This window comes from Bidens hawaiensis, unplaced genomic scaffold (genome assembly GCF_021521415.1).
Source record: "Bidens hawaiensis isolate Kalapana, Puna unplaced genomic scaffold, B.hawaiensis_p1.1 tig00419568_1, whole genome shotgun sequence".
NCBI classification, from domain to species: Eukaryota; Viridiplantae; Streptophyta; class Magnoliopsida; order Asterales; family Asteraceae; genus Bidens; species Bidens hawaiensis.
The window spans coordinates 151332-170036 of record NW_027504904.1 but is presented as its reverse complement, the minus strand read 5'-3'; the positions used below and the strand labels follow the sequence as shown (position 1 = coordinate 170036).

The window sequence follows — 18705 nt, the reverse complement described above, 5'->3', positions numbered from 1 at the left end:
ACTTACATTATGTGAGCATTTTGTTCTTGTAATATTGATCCTTGTTCTTCGGGTTTTAGTTTTAACATAATGGTATGTTCATAACAAGTTTTAAAATCTAAGCTTCCGTTGCGTTTTCTTGTTAAATATGGTTAACTTGAACTTTGATAATCTTGTATAAAACCCAACAGATTCATCAAAGGTTTCTCCAAGATAGCCGCACCGTTGACCGGTATGACCCGAAGGTCGATAGTATTCAGTTGGGGTAAGTTTCAAGAAGAGGCTTTTCAGGAGTTAAAAAAGAGACTCACACAAGCTCCAATCCTTGCTTTACCCGATGGTGACGAGGATTTGGTTGTTTGTACTGATGCTTCGCATTGTGGGTTAGGTTGCGTGTTGATGCAACGAGGAAAGGTGATAGCTTACGCATCTAGACAGTTGAAAGTCCATGAGAGTACTTATCCGACACATGATTTGGAGCTAGAAGCAGTAGTGCATGCTCTCAAGATATGGAGAAACTATCTGTATGGTACTAAGTGTACCATTTACACAGATCATAAGAGTTTAAAGTACTTCTTCGAGCAGAAGGAATTGAACATGAGGCAGAGAAGATGGTTAGAATTGATAAAGGATTACGACTGTGATATTAAGTACTACCCTGGTAAGGCTAACGTAGTCGCTGACGGGCTAAGCCGTAAGAATGCGGAAGTCATTGCAACAGTAAAGTCATATCAGCTAATTATGAACTCAAGCTTATTTGAAGAAATCATCAAGGTGCGGTCAGAAGTGCTAGTAGATTAAGGGCTAGTAAAGAAAGAAATGATTTTTGGTCAGCAAGACGAGTTGATGGAAAACACGCATGGTGTTAAGACTAGGTTTGACCGTATGTGGATTCCACGCCATGGAGATCTCAGAGGTCGAATCTTAGATGAAGCTCATAAGTCAAGGTATTCGATTCATCCAGAAACTATGAAGATGTACCAAGATTTGAAAAGAGATTACTGGTGGCTAAGAATGAAGAATGATGTAGTAGATTATGTCAGTAAGTGCTTAACTTGTTTACAAGTCAAAGACGAACATCAGAAGCCTTATGGAAAGATGCAACCCTTGGAGATACCTGAATGGAAATGGGAACACATCACCATGGATTTCATAACTAAGCTACCTCGTACAACTAAGCATCATGATATCATATGGGTGATTGTGGACCGTTTGACCAAAAGTGCTCACTTTCTGCCTATATGAGAGGCTATCTCGTCAGAGACGTTAGCAAGCTTGTTCATTAAAGATGTTGTATCTAAGCATGGAGTACCGTTATCGATTGTGTCTGATAGAGATACTCGGTTTACTTCGAGGTTTTGGAAGAAGTTCCATGAAGCTATGGGAACAAGATTGAACATCAGTACGGCGTATCGTCCTCAAACAGATGGACAGTCTGAAAGGACGATCCAAACCCTTGAGGATATGCTACGTGCTTGTGTTTTAGACTTTGGTGGAAGTTGGGATGATCATCTACATCTAGCAGAATTCTCCTACAACAACAGCAACCATTCAAGTATTAGTATGCCACCATTCGAGATGTTATATGGAAGACGTTGTAGAACTTCGGTATGTTGGGGAGAGATTGGTTAAAAGGAGATGGGAAGTGTGGAAGTTGTTCAAGAAACTTCTTCAATGTTTGATCAGATTAAGGCAAGAATGAAAGCTGCTCAAGACAGACAGAAGTCGTATGTCGATAAGCGGCGACGACCGATTGAGTTTAACGTTGGTGACAATGTGATGATCAAGGTCTCACCTTGGAAAGGAATTATTCGTTTTAGGAAGAGGGGAAAGTTGAGTCCGAGGTACATTGGACCGTTCAAGATTTCAGATCGAGTAGGTGAAGTGGCTTACAAGTTAGATTTGCCAGAAGATTTAGAAGGAATTCACTCAACCTTCCATGTTTCTCATCTGAGAAAATGTCTGGCTGATGACACGTCGCACGTGCCATTAATGGACACTGAGGTTGATGAACGGTTGAATTACATTGAGCAACCAATCGAGATAGTTGATCGCAAGGAGAAGCAACTCCGACACAAGGTTATACCCTTAGTAAAAGTGATATGGAAGCATCGCAAAGGATCGGACGCCACTTGGGAAGCTGAGGATGAGATGCGCAAGTTTTACCCGAATTTGTTTATGTAATAGTTAGGTTTCGGGGACGAAACCTCTTGAAGGAGGGAAGACTTGTAACATCCTACTTGTGGTTATAATAATAAAATAAATTTCGTCTATTTTATAGTGGGTCGTTATCGGTTTTAGATAAATAGAATATGAGTTGGGCTATTGTTGGGTTAAATGGATATGGGTTATGGACTTGGGTTATGAAAGAAAGAAGGTAAGACCATGGGCTTAAGCCCATGATCCCACAATTATATAAACCATTAATCACCCATTTAATTCATTTTACACACATTCCATACATCTCCCAAAGCACACACTTGAGTTCTCTCTCTCTCTAGTCTCTCTCTAGCCGAAAGATAGAAGAAGAACCGATTCTGACCTATGTTAATGATACTATGACATTGTATGAGCTTAAACCGTTAGATATAGTGACTAAACGACGAACCGACACCGTTTAAACCGTTTATGTCACGAGATCCGGGTAGATTCGGGTATAAATAGAACCTAAGATGAGCTTAGGGATCACCCTAGCTCAGATCTGGATCGAACGGGGCGAAAAACGGTGAAAAACGAGTCAAAACTCGTTTTTTCCGGCGAAACCGCGTTTTTCCGGCGACGGCGCCGGAAAGTTAGGTACGAGGTAAGAGATGTCAGGGAATGTTCTGACATTCCCTGACCTAACCCTAGTTCGCTAACGGAAAGTTAACGAATCAGGGTTGATTCGCTAGCTGATTCGTCTAAGGGAGCGTAACGAACTAGCTCTAGTTCGCATCCATTTCGTTAAGGGAAAAAGGTAGAGATTTACCCTTGATTCGTTATAGCCAGTTCGTTAGAAGAGATAACGAATTAGATGGACCGATTTGTTACCTGGACTGGTTCGCTATGGACTGATTCGTTACAATAACTGATTCGTTATAAGAACCAGTTCGTTAAGAACCAAGTAACGAATTAAAAGTTTTGACAAAATGATAGAATGGTCCCTGGACTTAGAAAAAGAATGATTTAATTACAAAGAAGCCCTTGAACCTTTTTTTAAGTTAGCAAATTTTATGATGATTCAAAATTCTAATGGAAAATGTGTTAAGTCAGTTAATGGAAATAAAATTTTTCCAAGCTGACCTGGCAGCTCGACCCCAGCCAGGGGCTCTGCCCCTTGGACTCTGCTACGGGCTGCCGCCCCTAGACCCCGCTGCCAGGGGCGATGCCCCCGGACCCCCGTTCGTTGAGGGTTATAATTAGACTAGAAACGCGAGATGCGTAGTGATAGTTAATTGATGCATGTAATTATTATACAGTTAGCCGTGCCCAACTGAAGAAAGGAATAACTGTTAACGGTGAACGTAACCGACTTCAGGTGAGTTTCTAGCCCCACTTCCTTGTTATGTTTTCGGGGCTATGTGCATACTCGATGTGATAGTTAATACATTTACCTTAAGTGGTAAGTGTATGCCTTATATGAATTATGTATGATGATTGCTTGACGGTTCATGAACGATCTTCGAATATGGCATGGACCGTTAGGTGGTAGCTAAAGATATGAATGATATGTATGGTGTATGATTGATGTTTGAATGAAGTATGTATGAGGTATGAGTTATATATGTATGGTATATAAATAGTACATGAACGATCTTCGGATATTGCATGTACTGCTAGGTAAAGGTTATGATAAAATTATTATATATGAAGAATGAATGATGTATGTATGCATGAAACATGCAATTATGTATATAGAAAGGTATGGTATGAAGGTATGGAAGAAAGGGTGACCGGACCCTAATAATATCTGAGGATGAAGGGAGACCGGAACCTAATAATATCCGAGGATGAAGGGAGACCGGACCCTAATAATATCCGAGGATGGAGGGTAATAATATCCGAGGTATGTAGGGTGAAATGCCCTTTATAATGTAAGGTTAGCTATGAATTTATATGAACAGAAGATGAACAGATTATGTATGTAATGCGTACCTTCGGGCATGGAACCGAAGATACTGGCATCTCGAAGAAATGTTGTGATGTTTTAAAGACTATGTTTTGATTTAAATGACTATGAATGTTTTATAAGACAAGATTTGATGGTCATGTAAAATCTTATGGTTGAAGTTTTATTATTCCGCGAAAGTTTTAATTAACTCTGATATCTAGAACTGCGTTTATGAGTGAATCCAACGTCAAAGTGAGGCACCAGTAACGGGGCCTTACATTTATTAAGTGATTGAAGTTCAGGGTTTGTTTTGTTAAGTTTTATATTAATATTTGTTTAGTATGGTAAGAATATTATGGATTACTCTAGAATAAGTTTGTCTTGTTTTCAAGTTAGGTATGTTTGGATAACCAGTATAGTAGGTCTATAAATAGGGTCCAGATTATTAGTTTTATTTGAGAGAGTCAAGAGAGGTCTCTTCTCCTTGTATGTTCGTGAAGTTATGTTCGTTTGGTTATATGAAAAGAGTCGAGGGTTGTCACCCCGACATCTCGTGTTTGTTTGTTTGATAAGTTCGTTTGATTCGAGTGCTTGATCCGTTTGGGCCAACACTGATAGCCATATACGGATAAACCCCAATACTTTTATCACTTTCAACTTTGGTCTCATATACTTTTCATCTTTACAAATGTTTCGTTTTATGTTTCATTTTAAAATTTTGAGTTAACACGTTGCAGCGTGAGTATATGGTTGAACATATTTACTTTTATTATATTCTCTAATTATCGCGTTGTTTTTTACGTTTCGGTCTATTGTTTGTTCATTAACAGGCCCAATAGAGGTGCATTATTTAACACTTTTACATCCAAATGATGTTAGGTTTTATTTGTACGTTTTTTTTATTTCTTATGTTTTACGAGTTTTCCCGACGTTGATGGTCGCCGGCAACGGTGTGGCATTGATGCTACTTCGCCCAGTTTTACGCCCCGCCCGTAATGTTAGACGGGTAGAGGTGCGGCTTAATACTAGTATGTATTTATAAATAAACAAATGAACCTACAAAAGGGGATATATATATATATATATTATATATATATATATATAAGTACATGCATACGCAGGTATGAATGCATGCATGCATGTATACAAAGAGACCAAGTTTTAGGAATAATAGTTACGAGATACTCAAAGAAACCTCTATACTTAATTAACCAATCTCATCATCGATTTTTCTATATCATAAGACATAAATGGAGTTAATTATACTTAATTTTACTCTTGTAGAATTGTGTTTTTAATTTCTTAAATACCTTTAAGAATAAATATAAATATATATATATATGGCCATCATTATCATTTATATAATATTATATCAAATATTAATTATACCTTATTATATATTAGTTTGGTAATTGTTGATGGGCCACATTACCTTTAATTAACTAATAAAGGGTTTTCCATTGGGTGTATATAAATAGAGATAAATATTAAAATCATAACCTAATCTCGCACACACATACAATTTTATGTGCCTCTTCTCTACTAAACCGAGTTCCTCTCAAGAACACTAACACCATCCTTAACTATACTTCCTAAAGGGGAACTCGATCAAGCTGACAACTATGTCGTCTACATCCTTCTCCGATGCGGTTGCTACTCTCCATGCTATAACATGTACACATATAATTATAGATTTATCATATTATTCATTTTTTCCATTATCACCATGAGGAATTGATCAACATGTGGTATCAAGAGCAATGTTGTTTAATCGGTTCTTCATGGTTTTTCATTAAATCTGGATTTAAACCGGAAGACTTGAATCTAAAGTCTTGATAAACCCTAATTTTGATTTTTATTATACTTGTACTTATTGATACCGGTTAATATATAAACTGTTTAAAACTTTTAGAACCTGATTTCACATTAAAAACCTGTAAAAAATTTATGGTTTTTCGATAATGTTCTTCGTGTTCATCATGGGTTTTTTCGACAATAATACATATTGTGGTTAAAATTCGGATTTTGATTGCGTTTTTTCCTAAAGTAACTGGATAAACAAAACTCCAAAGATTTTTTGAAATTTGAATAATTATTAAGAATATAAATTTCAAAATTAAACAAATCTTGTAGATAAAATTAATCCCTAACAATTTGAACCAAAATATTATTACCTTAAATAATTTTTGGATTTTAATGCTTACCGAAATCTCAGTCAAACCGAGATCTCTTAAAACTGAAATCTCACAAAACTGAGATTTCATCAAAACCGAAATCTCGTTAAAACCAAGACCCCATTAAAAACCGAAAACTTATTAAAAATCGAAAACCCAATAAAAACCGAGAACTGAAGTGTTGGTCGAGAACTCATAAGTTGACCAAGAACTCATACGGGTTGACCGAGAACTCATAATTTGACCGAGAATTCATGACTAGAATCGAGAACTCATTACAAAAACCGAAAACCAAAACTGTTCTAAGCTAAACAGGTTATTGTTAACTAATTAAATGTTTTGTAAATACTTAAAATTTAAAAACCTTTTACAAAACATAAAATTTTTACTTGAATGAATTTTTATGTATCACTTCTGCCCAAATGTGTGTTACATCTACCCCTTATTCAAGTTTAATTAAAACATTTTGCTACTTTTGCCTAAATGATTTAAATGTATCATTTCTGCCCAAAGGTGATGTGTTACTATTGTTTTGCATACATATACTTAAATAAATTTTAATTCTATCCAAAGGTGATTTTTTTAAGTAGAACTTTTCATTATAGTTTATTACTTTGATGTTAATAATAAACATATCACACTTTCAACAAAATACAATGATCCTCACATTAATGATCATTCATTTATCTAATGATTATGAATTTTAATCTTTCTTACCTTGATATCCCATAGCATTACTCATTATCATTTCTTCCTTGAAATTACTATCTCATTCAAATCATCCACTCTAATCTCAAACCCAAATATGTTATGCTTCATAAAGAGTTTCATTAACTTTTAGCTCTTCTCGTTTTTTTATTATCCTCAAGACATGACCATCTTGTTGCTCCTTCTAATAATAGTAATAAAGAATAAACATAGAGCAAGAAAAATGGGATGAGTCAAACATAATGTCTCTTATGATGATCAATAAACTCATGCTATCAAATAGAGTTATTCTGGATTTAGTTTTTCCTAAAACTAATCTAATATCAATAAAATAATTAAAATAACTCCTAAGATGCATACGTTCCTTGAAAATTCTAACTATAAGGTTAAATGACATTACTGAATATATCATAATTTACAATATCATGACCCATAAAATTAAGGGCTCACACATGAAAATAAGTACAATTTTCTAGCACATTACATACTAAAATTTTCAATACAAGAATTTGGTGCCATAAGAATAAACTATAACACTCAGAACTACCAAAGCAAAATGAGTGTGTTGATCATCAACATATACAAGAAAAGAAATGTCTGATACCGGAAAATAAGATGTTATTCAACTCATTACCATTAAAGCCTAAAAGAGGATAATTCTAAGGTTCATAGACAAAATACAAGTATTACTTCCATCTTTAAGTTCTCTAAGGAGAAATCTCATTGCAAACATATGCAATTAGATTAGACATAAGCAACAAGACTATCCATAATTAAAAAAGAACAGTCGGCTAAAATTGATAGTTGTATAATATTAATGATATATAAGTTTGTTAATCCTAATATTCCCATTAACACATGATTGGTTGAGTCTACTTCTATATGTTTACCCGAAATCAACAAATAACTAACATGAGTGTTAGTGACAAATAAAAATGTTAAGGTTATTAGAAAGCATGAAAATTTGTCTTCTAATTACGCTTTATAATAACTTAAATATTCTGGAGATTAATCAGAATTTAGTATCAATACTTAAGCTACATTAAGACAGTTATGAGGTTTACATAGCCTACATAAAGTCACTCTTACCTTAAACTCTCATATTATTTGTTATCAATATCTGGATTGAAACATTTATAAAATAGAATTAGATGATACTATATACTTTCACGACTTTTGTTATCTTGTTGATGTGTTGTAAAACACACTTACTTTCCTTATCGTTTTATCATGATTTAATTGCTTTTTAGTTTAATTATTAAGAGGTATAGCTTGTTTTTGCTTAATTTTACAAAGATGGATGTTTACTTGTAGGTTATGAGTTTTAATGAAGAAAAGTGGCAAGTTTGAAGACTCTAGGGGCTTATTTGAGCAACTTTGAAGACTACAACTCAAGGCCCGACCCAAGCCCACAATTTAGAAGCCTTACATGCATAATATATTAATTAAAAAAGAAAAAAGAACCCTAACAGCCCAAAAAATCCCGAATTCAGCAGCCCCAAATCTGCCCAAAACTTGCGATCGGCCAGCAAGGAAGAAAGAAAGAAAAAAAAAGTGTGGCGGCTGAGTTGGTGGCTATAGTGACAGCTGGAGAAGAAGAATAACACCAAGGAGGGCTTGCTACAGCAGCTAAGGGCTATAATCATCATAATCTCAGCCATATAATCATAAGTATTCATCCATAAACTTTGTGTTTTTGTTCAAGAACCCTAACTAGTTAAACTTGATCTTTTTGTTGGATTGTTTTGCAAGTAATTTGAAGTTTGACTTGTGTTTGATTGTTCTTGATTATTGAATGAGTTTACTTATGTTTATGTTTATGTTTATGATGTTTAATTTGAATATTGGCTGCTGTCCAAAATTAATGTGTAGCTAAACTTGTTAGTTCTACCTAGGTTAGATGATTATTGTTAGGCTTTAGTAAGTAGTTTGGATTGTTGATGATCATGACTTGATTTGTTAATGTAAAGTTTGGTTTAACATTGAATTAGGTTGTGTTTAGTGGCTGTGTTTTGATTAATAATACTCAATTACCTCTTGCTTCGATTGATTGAATCGGTTTTAGTTGATTTTAGCTTGTTTGAACTCTTTACTTTGTGTTTAGAGATTGTTTGCGGGGTGTACAACCGTAGGGTAAGTTTGGGTATATTAATTAGTTAAAATCAGCGGGTAGACACCTTCCTTGAGACCGAGAGGTGATAGGAAGTAAACTCGTCTCATAGCTTTTACTTGTTAGGACGCGCGAGAGCGGGTTCGGTTCTTGTCGGGTTTGGGTTTGTGAGCGATTAGTTGACCTAGTTTAAGTTAAACTGAATTGTTCCTCTATCCTTGGTTGCGTAGTATTCGTCTCTATTAGGGTAGTGTGTCGGTGAGACCGAGAGGAGAGTCTGCATTAGAGCACGTTAACAATTTGTCACCCGGTTTGTTCTTAAAATCAACTAAGTGTAGGTGAGGGCTTGTTAGTGAGACCGAGAGGTAATCTAGCTTCCTGAGTGAACCTTAATTGTGTCATTCCTTAGGAGCCGGTGTCGTGAGATTCTAAAATCCAGTAGCTTATTATACCTTCAATAGGATTCTTATTTAGGTAGACGTTTTTCCCATTGATAAAACTTATTTTCACAGTTTCGTTTAGTCTTCTCAAAATAAGTCTTTTAAGTTAATTAAATTAAGTTAGGTTAAGTATTTAATAATATAATAATCAATTTAAAATATATTATTCTTAGGTGAGTCTTATTTAGGGTTAAGTATTAGATACGTGTTCACGTGTCCTTGTGTTCGACACTCGGACTTCCTTAGTGCTATGCTATTAGTGATCGGTACACTTGCCGGTTTTGTGTGGCTTCTTTAGGAATTCCGTTTAATAAATTTAAAGCTTAGTTGTGAGAGCATCGTTAGACACACATCACTTGTAAATAAAAATTTAACAAAAGACAAATGAGACCTATAAAATTCATCCATTAAAACCAAATTTCATGAGAAATCATGTTGATGAGGGTGATTTTTCATAATCTCATTCTTAGTGATTTTAAATCATGTGTTAGATTCCCGAAACATTACTTGGCTTAAGAAATAAATATGGGTAAATATGGGTCCACCAGAAGTTATATTTCACTTACATTCATGAAACTTATTCAAACAGAATATTCAGACATAACTCTTTATCATTTAAAAGGCTATTTACTTGTATCTAATCTGTCTTCTATGGTCCATGGTCTTAAAGAAATCCATTCATATATACTTAATACGATTTATTCTAAATATGTCCCTAAGTTTACTATGACATCTGGACGTTAATGACATCAAATCAAGTCTAACATATATATAACATATTCCCACGTCACGACATCAATGAAACTTCTCTTGTATTTTTCCTAGAGATATTAAAGATCTGTGGGATCCTTAAGTGTCTCAATCATAACTTACAAAATTTGCAAGAGGCGAGGGAGTGAAAACTTGATACTATCTCAATTACACCTATTGTACAAGACACATCTCCATAACAACACTATTCCATCAAAACTTATCTCTTTAGAGTTTACTACTACTCTTACAAAAGTTTCATTGTTGCTTAAACATGAGCAAATTCAGATTTCTTACTAAACTAATCCTCACCAAGAGAAACTGCAACAACTTATAGTATTGATTTGTTTCTCTGTTAGAATCTATTGGTCATTAAATATTGACCCTAAGCATGCTAATTTCCTAAAGGTTTCTAAGGTCAGTGGGAGCAATAAAAGTCCTTATAATGACTTGACAAAAGTACAAAAGGCGAGAGGAAGAGACTCATTAAATTTTACTCCAAATTTAACTCCAATTACACCTCTTGTACACCATGCTACACCAATTCTTACACACTTAGAATCCTAAAAATGATAGCAACCTAACCAAGAGCTAATCCATAAAACCGAGACTTTGAAAATTACCCAATAATCAACTTAGGGGGCCATCTAGATTTTTGAAACCTACTGACATTGATGATTATGTAATCTCCCTAACTAAAGTTAAAATAGATGTTGGAAAGTTTAATGATTCTACCCCTTCTAATTAAACCATTAATATCAGTCAGTCTTTTGAATGGAAAAAAGCTATTATTAGCAAAATTGACACCATAAGTCTAAATAACATTTGAGATTTGGTTGAATCACTTAAGAGTGTTCATAACTAAATAAATCCCAATAAAAAAAGGTTAAGACACTAAGAAGCACGATTGATTGTTAAAGGTTATATTCAAGGAGAAACCAATTATCAAAGAATCTTCTTACCAATATTACAAAAGATTTCTTTAAGGATCATTATTATTTTAGTAACGTATAATAGTTAAGAGCTACATTAGATGAACATTAAACTTTCCCTAACAACCGGCTTACATATTTATATATTCATAAAACAACCTAAAAGTTATACACTGAAGGTCAGAGAACATTTAGTCTATAAATCAATTAAATACGTATATAGGTTAATGCAAACATCAAAATGTGATGAAATCTTTATACAAATATTTTCATCAAAAACCAAGTGGATTAATGTACCTACCTCAAGATGAGTGAGAGCAACCAAAAACAAACTTGTCCTTTTATAAATGACATTCTTTTAACAAGTATATGTTACATAAGTCAAAGCATTGTTCGTACATACTTTGATATGATAGATCTCATGGATATCCCTTACGTAATAGATATCATAACATTCTGAGATAGACCTAGTTTTGTACTATAAGTTTTACCTTAAATGGGTCCTTACACATGTAACAAACAATGTTGCTCTATTTTAGAGGATAATAGGATCATTGAGATTATTATCTTATGCTTCATTAAGTAGAAGCCTTATGTATGTTCAAGTCTATACTCATTTAGATATTACTCAAAATTGCAACACACTAGATATGTTTAGGTTAATGTGAAGCATTTAAAAGAGTATTAAAATTTCTTTAAAAGAAACGAAAGACTATAATTTAAAAGAAGAAGTGAGAATTCAAACCGGTAAATTACTCTAAACTTTGTCATATTCAGATATAAGAAAATGTAATTTTCGGGATATATTCTTATGTCAGTAGATAGATCTATCTCATGGAGGAGTCATAATAAGCTGATAACAACAACCTAAGTCATAACGACATAATATGTTGATTAATTACGCTATATTGTCACTAAATGTTGTTGAATATTTATTAGTGGACTCATAAGTTTTATTAAACTTCATATAAATTAAATATTGAAGACTTATTGTGATAAAATCAGCTACCATGTTTTCTCAAACATTAACAGTTTGAGATGTGTTGCATTAAAGTTTGAAATGAAATTAATTATTCATTTATGAACGAATTGAGGAATCTAAATTTTCATATCGAATACATTCAAGATATGCTTAAGGATCCTATAACTAAAGGTCTATTACCCATAAGTATAATGAAAGCTCTTATAATCATGAGGGGTTTATTGATGACCATGTACAACTGCATATCGTACTATGAATGATTAACTATTAATTTTCCTCATCAATTTTGATTTTGTATGCCTCTTAATATGTTCTGCATGCATAATGACATATAGACAAATTATTATACAAATCAACGTTTGAAGGGCTTACTTGAAAATTTTGATCATAGTTAACTAGGTTTTAAATAAGGACTACAGTAAGATTAATGGGGTCTTGAGCTGATGTTCAATTCAATGATTGTATATATCTGCTCTAGTTGAGTTTAAAGCTAAAATGAGTATTAACTTGTGATCAGACTAAACTAATACTCACAATAAATGATTATTCGGCCAAATGGGAGAATATAAGTATAAATATAATATATATACATTTATTTATATGGCCATAATTATCATTTATATAATATTATATCAAAATATTAATTATACCTTATTATATATTAGTTTGGTAATTGTTGATGGGTCATATTACCTTTAATTAACTAATAAAGGGTTTCCCCTTGAGTGTATATAAAGAGAAATACATATTAAAATCATAACCTAATCTCGCACACACATACAATTTTATGTGCCTCTTCTCTACTAAACCGGATTCCTCTCAAAAACCCTAACATCATCCTTAACTATACATCCTAAAGGGAACTCGATCAAGCTGACAACTATGTCGTCTACATCCTTCTTTGATGCGGTTGCTACTCTCCATGTTATAACAAGTACACATATAATTATAGGTTTATCATATAATTCATGTTTTCCATTATCACCATGAGGAATTGATCAACAATACAATGAAGAAGCATTAGTCCATTAGCTGGTGTAATGCAATGATTAATTTATGGTGGATTACTAGGCGCCAGTCCCCTAACGGTCGTTTAGTAGCGGATTACTAGTTGTGAAAATGTTGATTTAATGGTGGTGGTGTGATATGATGCCGGTATCACGAGTCGAGGCAGAGTACACGATCAAATCTGAGAGATTTAAATTGATCGAGATGGAAGGGATGGATAATCAAACTTCAGATCTCGTGTTAATATATTGCTCGAAATAAGTCATTTAAGAGTGATTGCAAAGCAAGGGTGTGTGTCATGGGTCAATTACATAGGTTGGGTGATGATCCGCAAGTTTTATTTTCAACGTGCTTGTTTGTTATTATTAGATTTTTTTTCTAAATAACCATTCTTTTATATTTGTCTAATTATTTTTTTATCTGTATTGTATACTATTATATTTATTTGAATTTTAATTGTTGATAAATTCTGAGTATTACAACTCTACCTCCTTAGAAAAGTTCGACCTTGAAATTGTTAACTGTGGCCGGGTATAACCAAGGAGTTTGAAAAATAAGAGACGCAACCTAACTTCCAACTTCTCAACTTAGTTATGCGAAACTTTAAACATACTAGAATAAGAAGTTTATGATATATAAAAGATAAATGACAACTAATATGACACTAAAAATTAATACTTGATCTCTAAAAACAATTATTGATATGAATATTTCACAAGTATTCTAAAGATCATGTACTTAGTTTGAATCGACAGAAAATCATGTACTTAGGTTGAACCTTAATTAGGTATCTACCATAATACACGTAACAGTTGAAATTTAATCTAACCTACCCACATTAAAACTAGCATACACAAATATTTATATACGGCTTCAATTTCTTCTACAGTGGTTCATGTGTAGGCTGCTTAGTTCATGTGTAGGCTACTTAGTGTTAACCGGTGAGAATTCTTTCATTATATAAGACCTCTAATTGATCAAGAATTTTATAATTCTTCACCAACATCCCATCCACACTAGTATCCAAAGTTTCAGCTATCTCTATATTGAAATTACAAAACTGCATAAAACTTGTCTAAACATCATCATATAGTATATGCAAGGCAGCAATTGAGCAACTCTTAGTTGGATGGTGCGACCTATATATAAGTTTTAACATAGATTTGTTCTCTTTTTATCCACATCTTTGAAAATTAAAAAAAAAAAGAAAAAAAAAACTCTTTGAACCTCTTATATTTGTACCATAACCTAAAAACCGAAAACCAACTTTAACCAAACTGGCTAGTGCCGCTAGTTGGTAGTTCCCCATACTCGATACCTTCGTTTATGGTACAAATTAAAGGTAAAACCAACATGCACACTTCTAGATTACAATGATCACACCACACACCTAAGGTTGCAAAAATCGCTATGTGGACCCTATGCGGTCGACTGGGGAGTTGGATGTACTCAGAGTATTCGGGGAATAATTGGAGGGTACTCAGACATGGTAAATATAAAAATAAAATAAAAATTGGGTATTATATATATGTCAAGTATTATAGTTACTAATATTCATAATAAAATACGTGAATATCATATAAATAACATAAATACATTTTTAAATAATAAATTAATGTAAAAATTTCTAACAATTAATTAAAAAATTGATATATGTTCTTTAATATTATAGAAATACGAATTATATTTTATTTTTCTTAAGTCTAAATCGGCCCAAATTTGCCAACTAGATGCGATTTTTGCTGAGGGTGACCACATCGATTCTTAGTAACTATGCGGATTTATAGAAACTCGTCTTGGCGACATAACTTATAGCGAATACTCGGAGAGTACTCGGCCTTATAAACCTACTCTTACAACATTGCACACGCCTAATCTCTATCACTGTGAACCATATATAAACCTTCATGGATCCAAGAGATCTTAACCTAATTTGTGTTAACTCGCGGGTCAGGGTTCGTGAAGGGAGAGAAGACAGAGACGGTAGGATTAAAACAGTAGGAATAATTTCGTCTCTCATTCAGGGAACAAGTTATTTAAAATATTATAAAGAAAATAAATTTATTTTTGTATTAACAAAGCCCAGATACATGATACCTGGAAATTCAAATGACCAGTAACTTATTGGGTACAAGATTTTAAAAACCAACTCAAAACAGCTCAATGATCCAGAATCTTAATTAATTGAAAAGAACCAATTCAAAAGTCATACTCGGATAACAATCAACAAGCCACAATTACTTCAACACCCGACTATTGTGCAAATCATTCCGTCCGTTGATGAGAACAGAACACCTATAATAATAAAATACACGCAACTGTTTCCTACAAAGAAAACTCCCGTAGATCAATCACTGTGTTTCCTCGGCCTTTGATGATTCCTTGATCTCGTCCCCAGCCTCATCCTGCAACAAAAACCAGAAACATTAACCACACGTTCCCAATAAAATTGCAGATTCAGTTTGTCATGTGAAAGTGTGTATTTTCATAAAATATTAGGAGACAAAAAACTTGTAAGAAAAAGTCTAACCGCAATATCAGATGTCCACAAAGTGAGATTGTCACGGAGAAGTTGCATGATCAATGTGCTGTCCTTGTATGAATCCTCACCTAATGTATCCAGCTCAGCAATAGCTTCATCAAATGCCTGTCACACAGAACAGTGTTTTAGTGCAGGGCATTACCAAATCAACGCGTATGGCTAAAAGTTTAGTCGCTAAACACAGAAACACAAAAAAATAGTACGTCTATTTAACCATGTGTGTGTTTATACTAATATTCAAATACACATATAAACACATTACAAATGCATCTCTGCAAACACAATAGACAGTTTGTACAATGACATTGTACAAAAAGTAACAGCATTACCTGCTTGGCAAGGTTGCAAGCACGGTCAGGGGAGTTGAGAATCTCATAATAGAACACCGAGAAGTTAAGTGCAAGGCCAAGCCTTATCGGGTGAGTAGGTGCCAAGTCAGATAGAGCAATATCCTACAACAAAACACCATGGTCACAAGTCAACATAAATAATCAACTCAAGTTATAGCAATATTCAGCGCATATAAATTAAAAACAAATCACTCACTTGAGCAGACTTGTAAGCTAACAAAGTACTCTCAGCAGCCTCCTTCCTATCAGAACCAGTCTTAAATTCAGCCAAGTACCTAAAGTAATCACCCTTCATCTTCAAGTAAAAGATCTTCGACTCTGCAGATGATGCAGATGGAACCAGATGTGAATCCAGAAGTCCCAAAATACCATCACATATCTTGCTGAGTTCAGTCTCGATCGTAGCCCTGTAATCCTTGATCAGCTTAACATGATCTTCATTCCCACGGCTCTCTTCCTTCTGCTCAATAGAAGAAATGATTCTCCATGACGCCCTCCGGGCTCCAATCACGTTCTTGTAAGCAACAGAAAGAAGATTCCTTTCTTCCACGGTCAACTCCTCGTTGTCAACAATCTTCACAACCTTTTCCATAAACTCAACCATTTCTTCGTATCTCTCGGCCTGCTCTGCCAGCTTGGCCATGTACACATTTTCTTCGCGTGTAGCTTCAGTCGATGCCATTTCTGTTATATCTAGATTTACAAAAAGTTTGACGAAATCAGTCAAGATCGTCAAACTGCAGATCTAACACATCTAAGTTATCAATGTATGTTCTTTGTAGACCAAATTATACTAATTCAATAAATTCTCACAATAAACAACTGAATGCTTTAGTCAACTGCTACGTGCAGATAAGATTCATACACGATGACCAAAACTACACATTTTCCCCAAAATTTGACACCACATGCATCATGACTTGTACACGGTTGACAGATCTCTAAATCTATAACACTAGACATTTCACCCAATTTCAACATCGCATGCATCACGAATTGTACAGTACAAGCAACCAATGCACAGTTGACAAATTTCTAAATCTATTATCGCTAGACATTTTCCCCAAAACGTGACACAGAACGCATCACGACTTGTACAGTACAAGTAACGGAAGCACAGTTGACATATGTGTGACCAAATCAACTCATCGATCTACAAATCATCTCAGTGTTTCGTTCATAAACGAATCAACTTACTCTATGAATCAGTACATATAATCAAATACCTAAGCAGTTATTAGCTCAATAAGACAGTTACTACAGATCCTGAAGCTCCAGATTCACAGATCTTAACAGCTTACGATATAAACTCATTGTTAGAATCAGTTTACATGAATCTAATAGTAACAGATTCAGTTATGAACACATACATAGCAACAGATTAACAATCGACGGTGCAGATACAGCTACATTAGAGATAGAAATTAAAATAATAATAATAATAATAATAATAATAATAATAATAATCAGATGAAGAATACCTAAAGAGAGTAGCAGCGTTTGATTGATTCTGTGTGATCGTAAGGAGGAGGAGATGAGAAGAAGCGGATTCTAGGGGTTTATATAATAGAAAACGCGTGAAACAGAGGAGGTGCTGACCAATGAGAACGTGACACGTGTACTCTCTTAGTTTTTTAGGGCGGAGTTGGCTACAGGCGATATACACGAGTTTCACCCCACCCTTTGCTTGACGTTGACCGTCAAAAGTGAAAACTTTACTAGAAAAATAAATCAAATAATAAGTTATCTTAAATTCAAAAATCAAAATTAGGGATGATCGATATTGGGTTGGGAGAGGAGTCAGTTAAGCGGGATGTACGGGATCAGTATTTGATCGTTGATTGTTTATTTATGTTTGTTGTGGTTAAGCGATCTAAAAAATATATATTTCTTTTATCGTACACGATAATAACTCAGCTTTTTATATACTTTATAAGTCAACTGTTTATAAAACTTACCAATATTAATATTAAATATAGAAAATAATTTAAAGCACGTTCGTATTGACATTAAATGTTTGGATAAGATCTTTCTATTATGTCATCATCATCGTACTCAGTATATCCCACCAATAGCAAAGCTATAGTAGGGTCTGAGGAGGGTAAGATGTAGACAGCCTTACCTCTACCCCATAAGGATAGAGAGGCTGCTTCCGGTGAGACCCCCGGCTCGATAGTAGTTTTGCATCAAGCCTTGGACATAAGGCACATAGCACTCAATCATCGGGACACCGGCTGATCGGTGCATGTACCCTTGTCTTTCGGCTATCAACGCCACTACATGATGCCTAATTAACCGTCCGTCACTTTTAACGTTATTTTCACGAGATTAGTAAAATAACGTCAAAATTAGTGCAATTTCACTTTTGCCCACCCGAGGGTTCACACATATATACATCATATGGGCGCACCGCAAGCAGGGCTAGATCTTTCTATTATGTATTTTCCATAAATTGACTCAACTATTTACATTAATGTATATATACTACAACATACCTAACATATATATAACATGTCTGGGTAAGATCTTTCTATTATGTATTTTTCATAAATTGACTCAACTATTTACTTTTAGTCATTTACACATATAAAATGTACCTAACATATATGACAACTATAAAAAAATTCTAAATTATAAGAA

The 18705-nt window shown here is 34.1% G+C and overlaps 1 protein-coding gene across 2 annotated transcripts; it reads right to left on the bottom strand.

The window, feature by feature from the left end:
- Positions 1-15337: 15337 nt before the first annotated feature.
- Positions 15338-17619, bottom strand: LOC143609356 (14-3-3-like protein). 2 transcript variants are annotated; one of them, XM_077084126.1, is made up of 5 exons: positions 17547-17619; positions 16262-16758; positions 16045-16167; positions 15704-15820; positions 15338-15578 (listed from the first exon to the last, which is right to left on the bottom strand). In XM_077084126.1, exons 2-5 carry the CDS (start codon positions 16745-16747, stop codon positions 15525-15527), a joined length of 780 nt encoding a protein of 259 aa, XP_076940241.1. In that variant the 5' UTR covers positions 16748-16758; positions 17547-17619; the 3' UTR covers positions 15338-15524. The 2 variants fall into 2 exon arrangements, with proteins under 2 accessions (XP_076940241.1, XP_076940240.1); XM_077084125.1 differs by lacking the exon at positions 17547-17619 and having other exon boundaries at positions 16262-16792.
- Positions 17620-18705: the final 1086 nt, after the last annotated feature.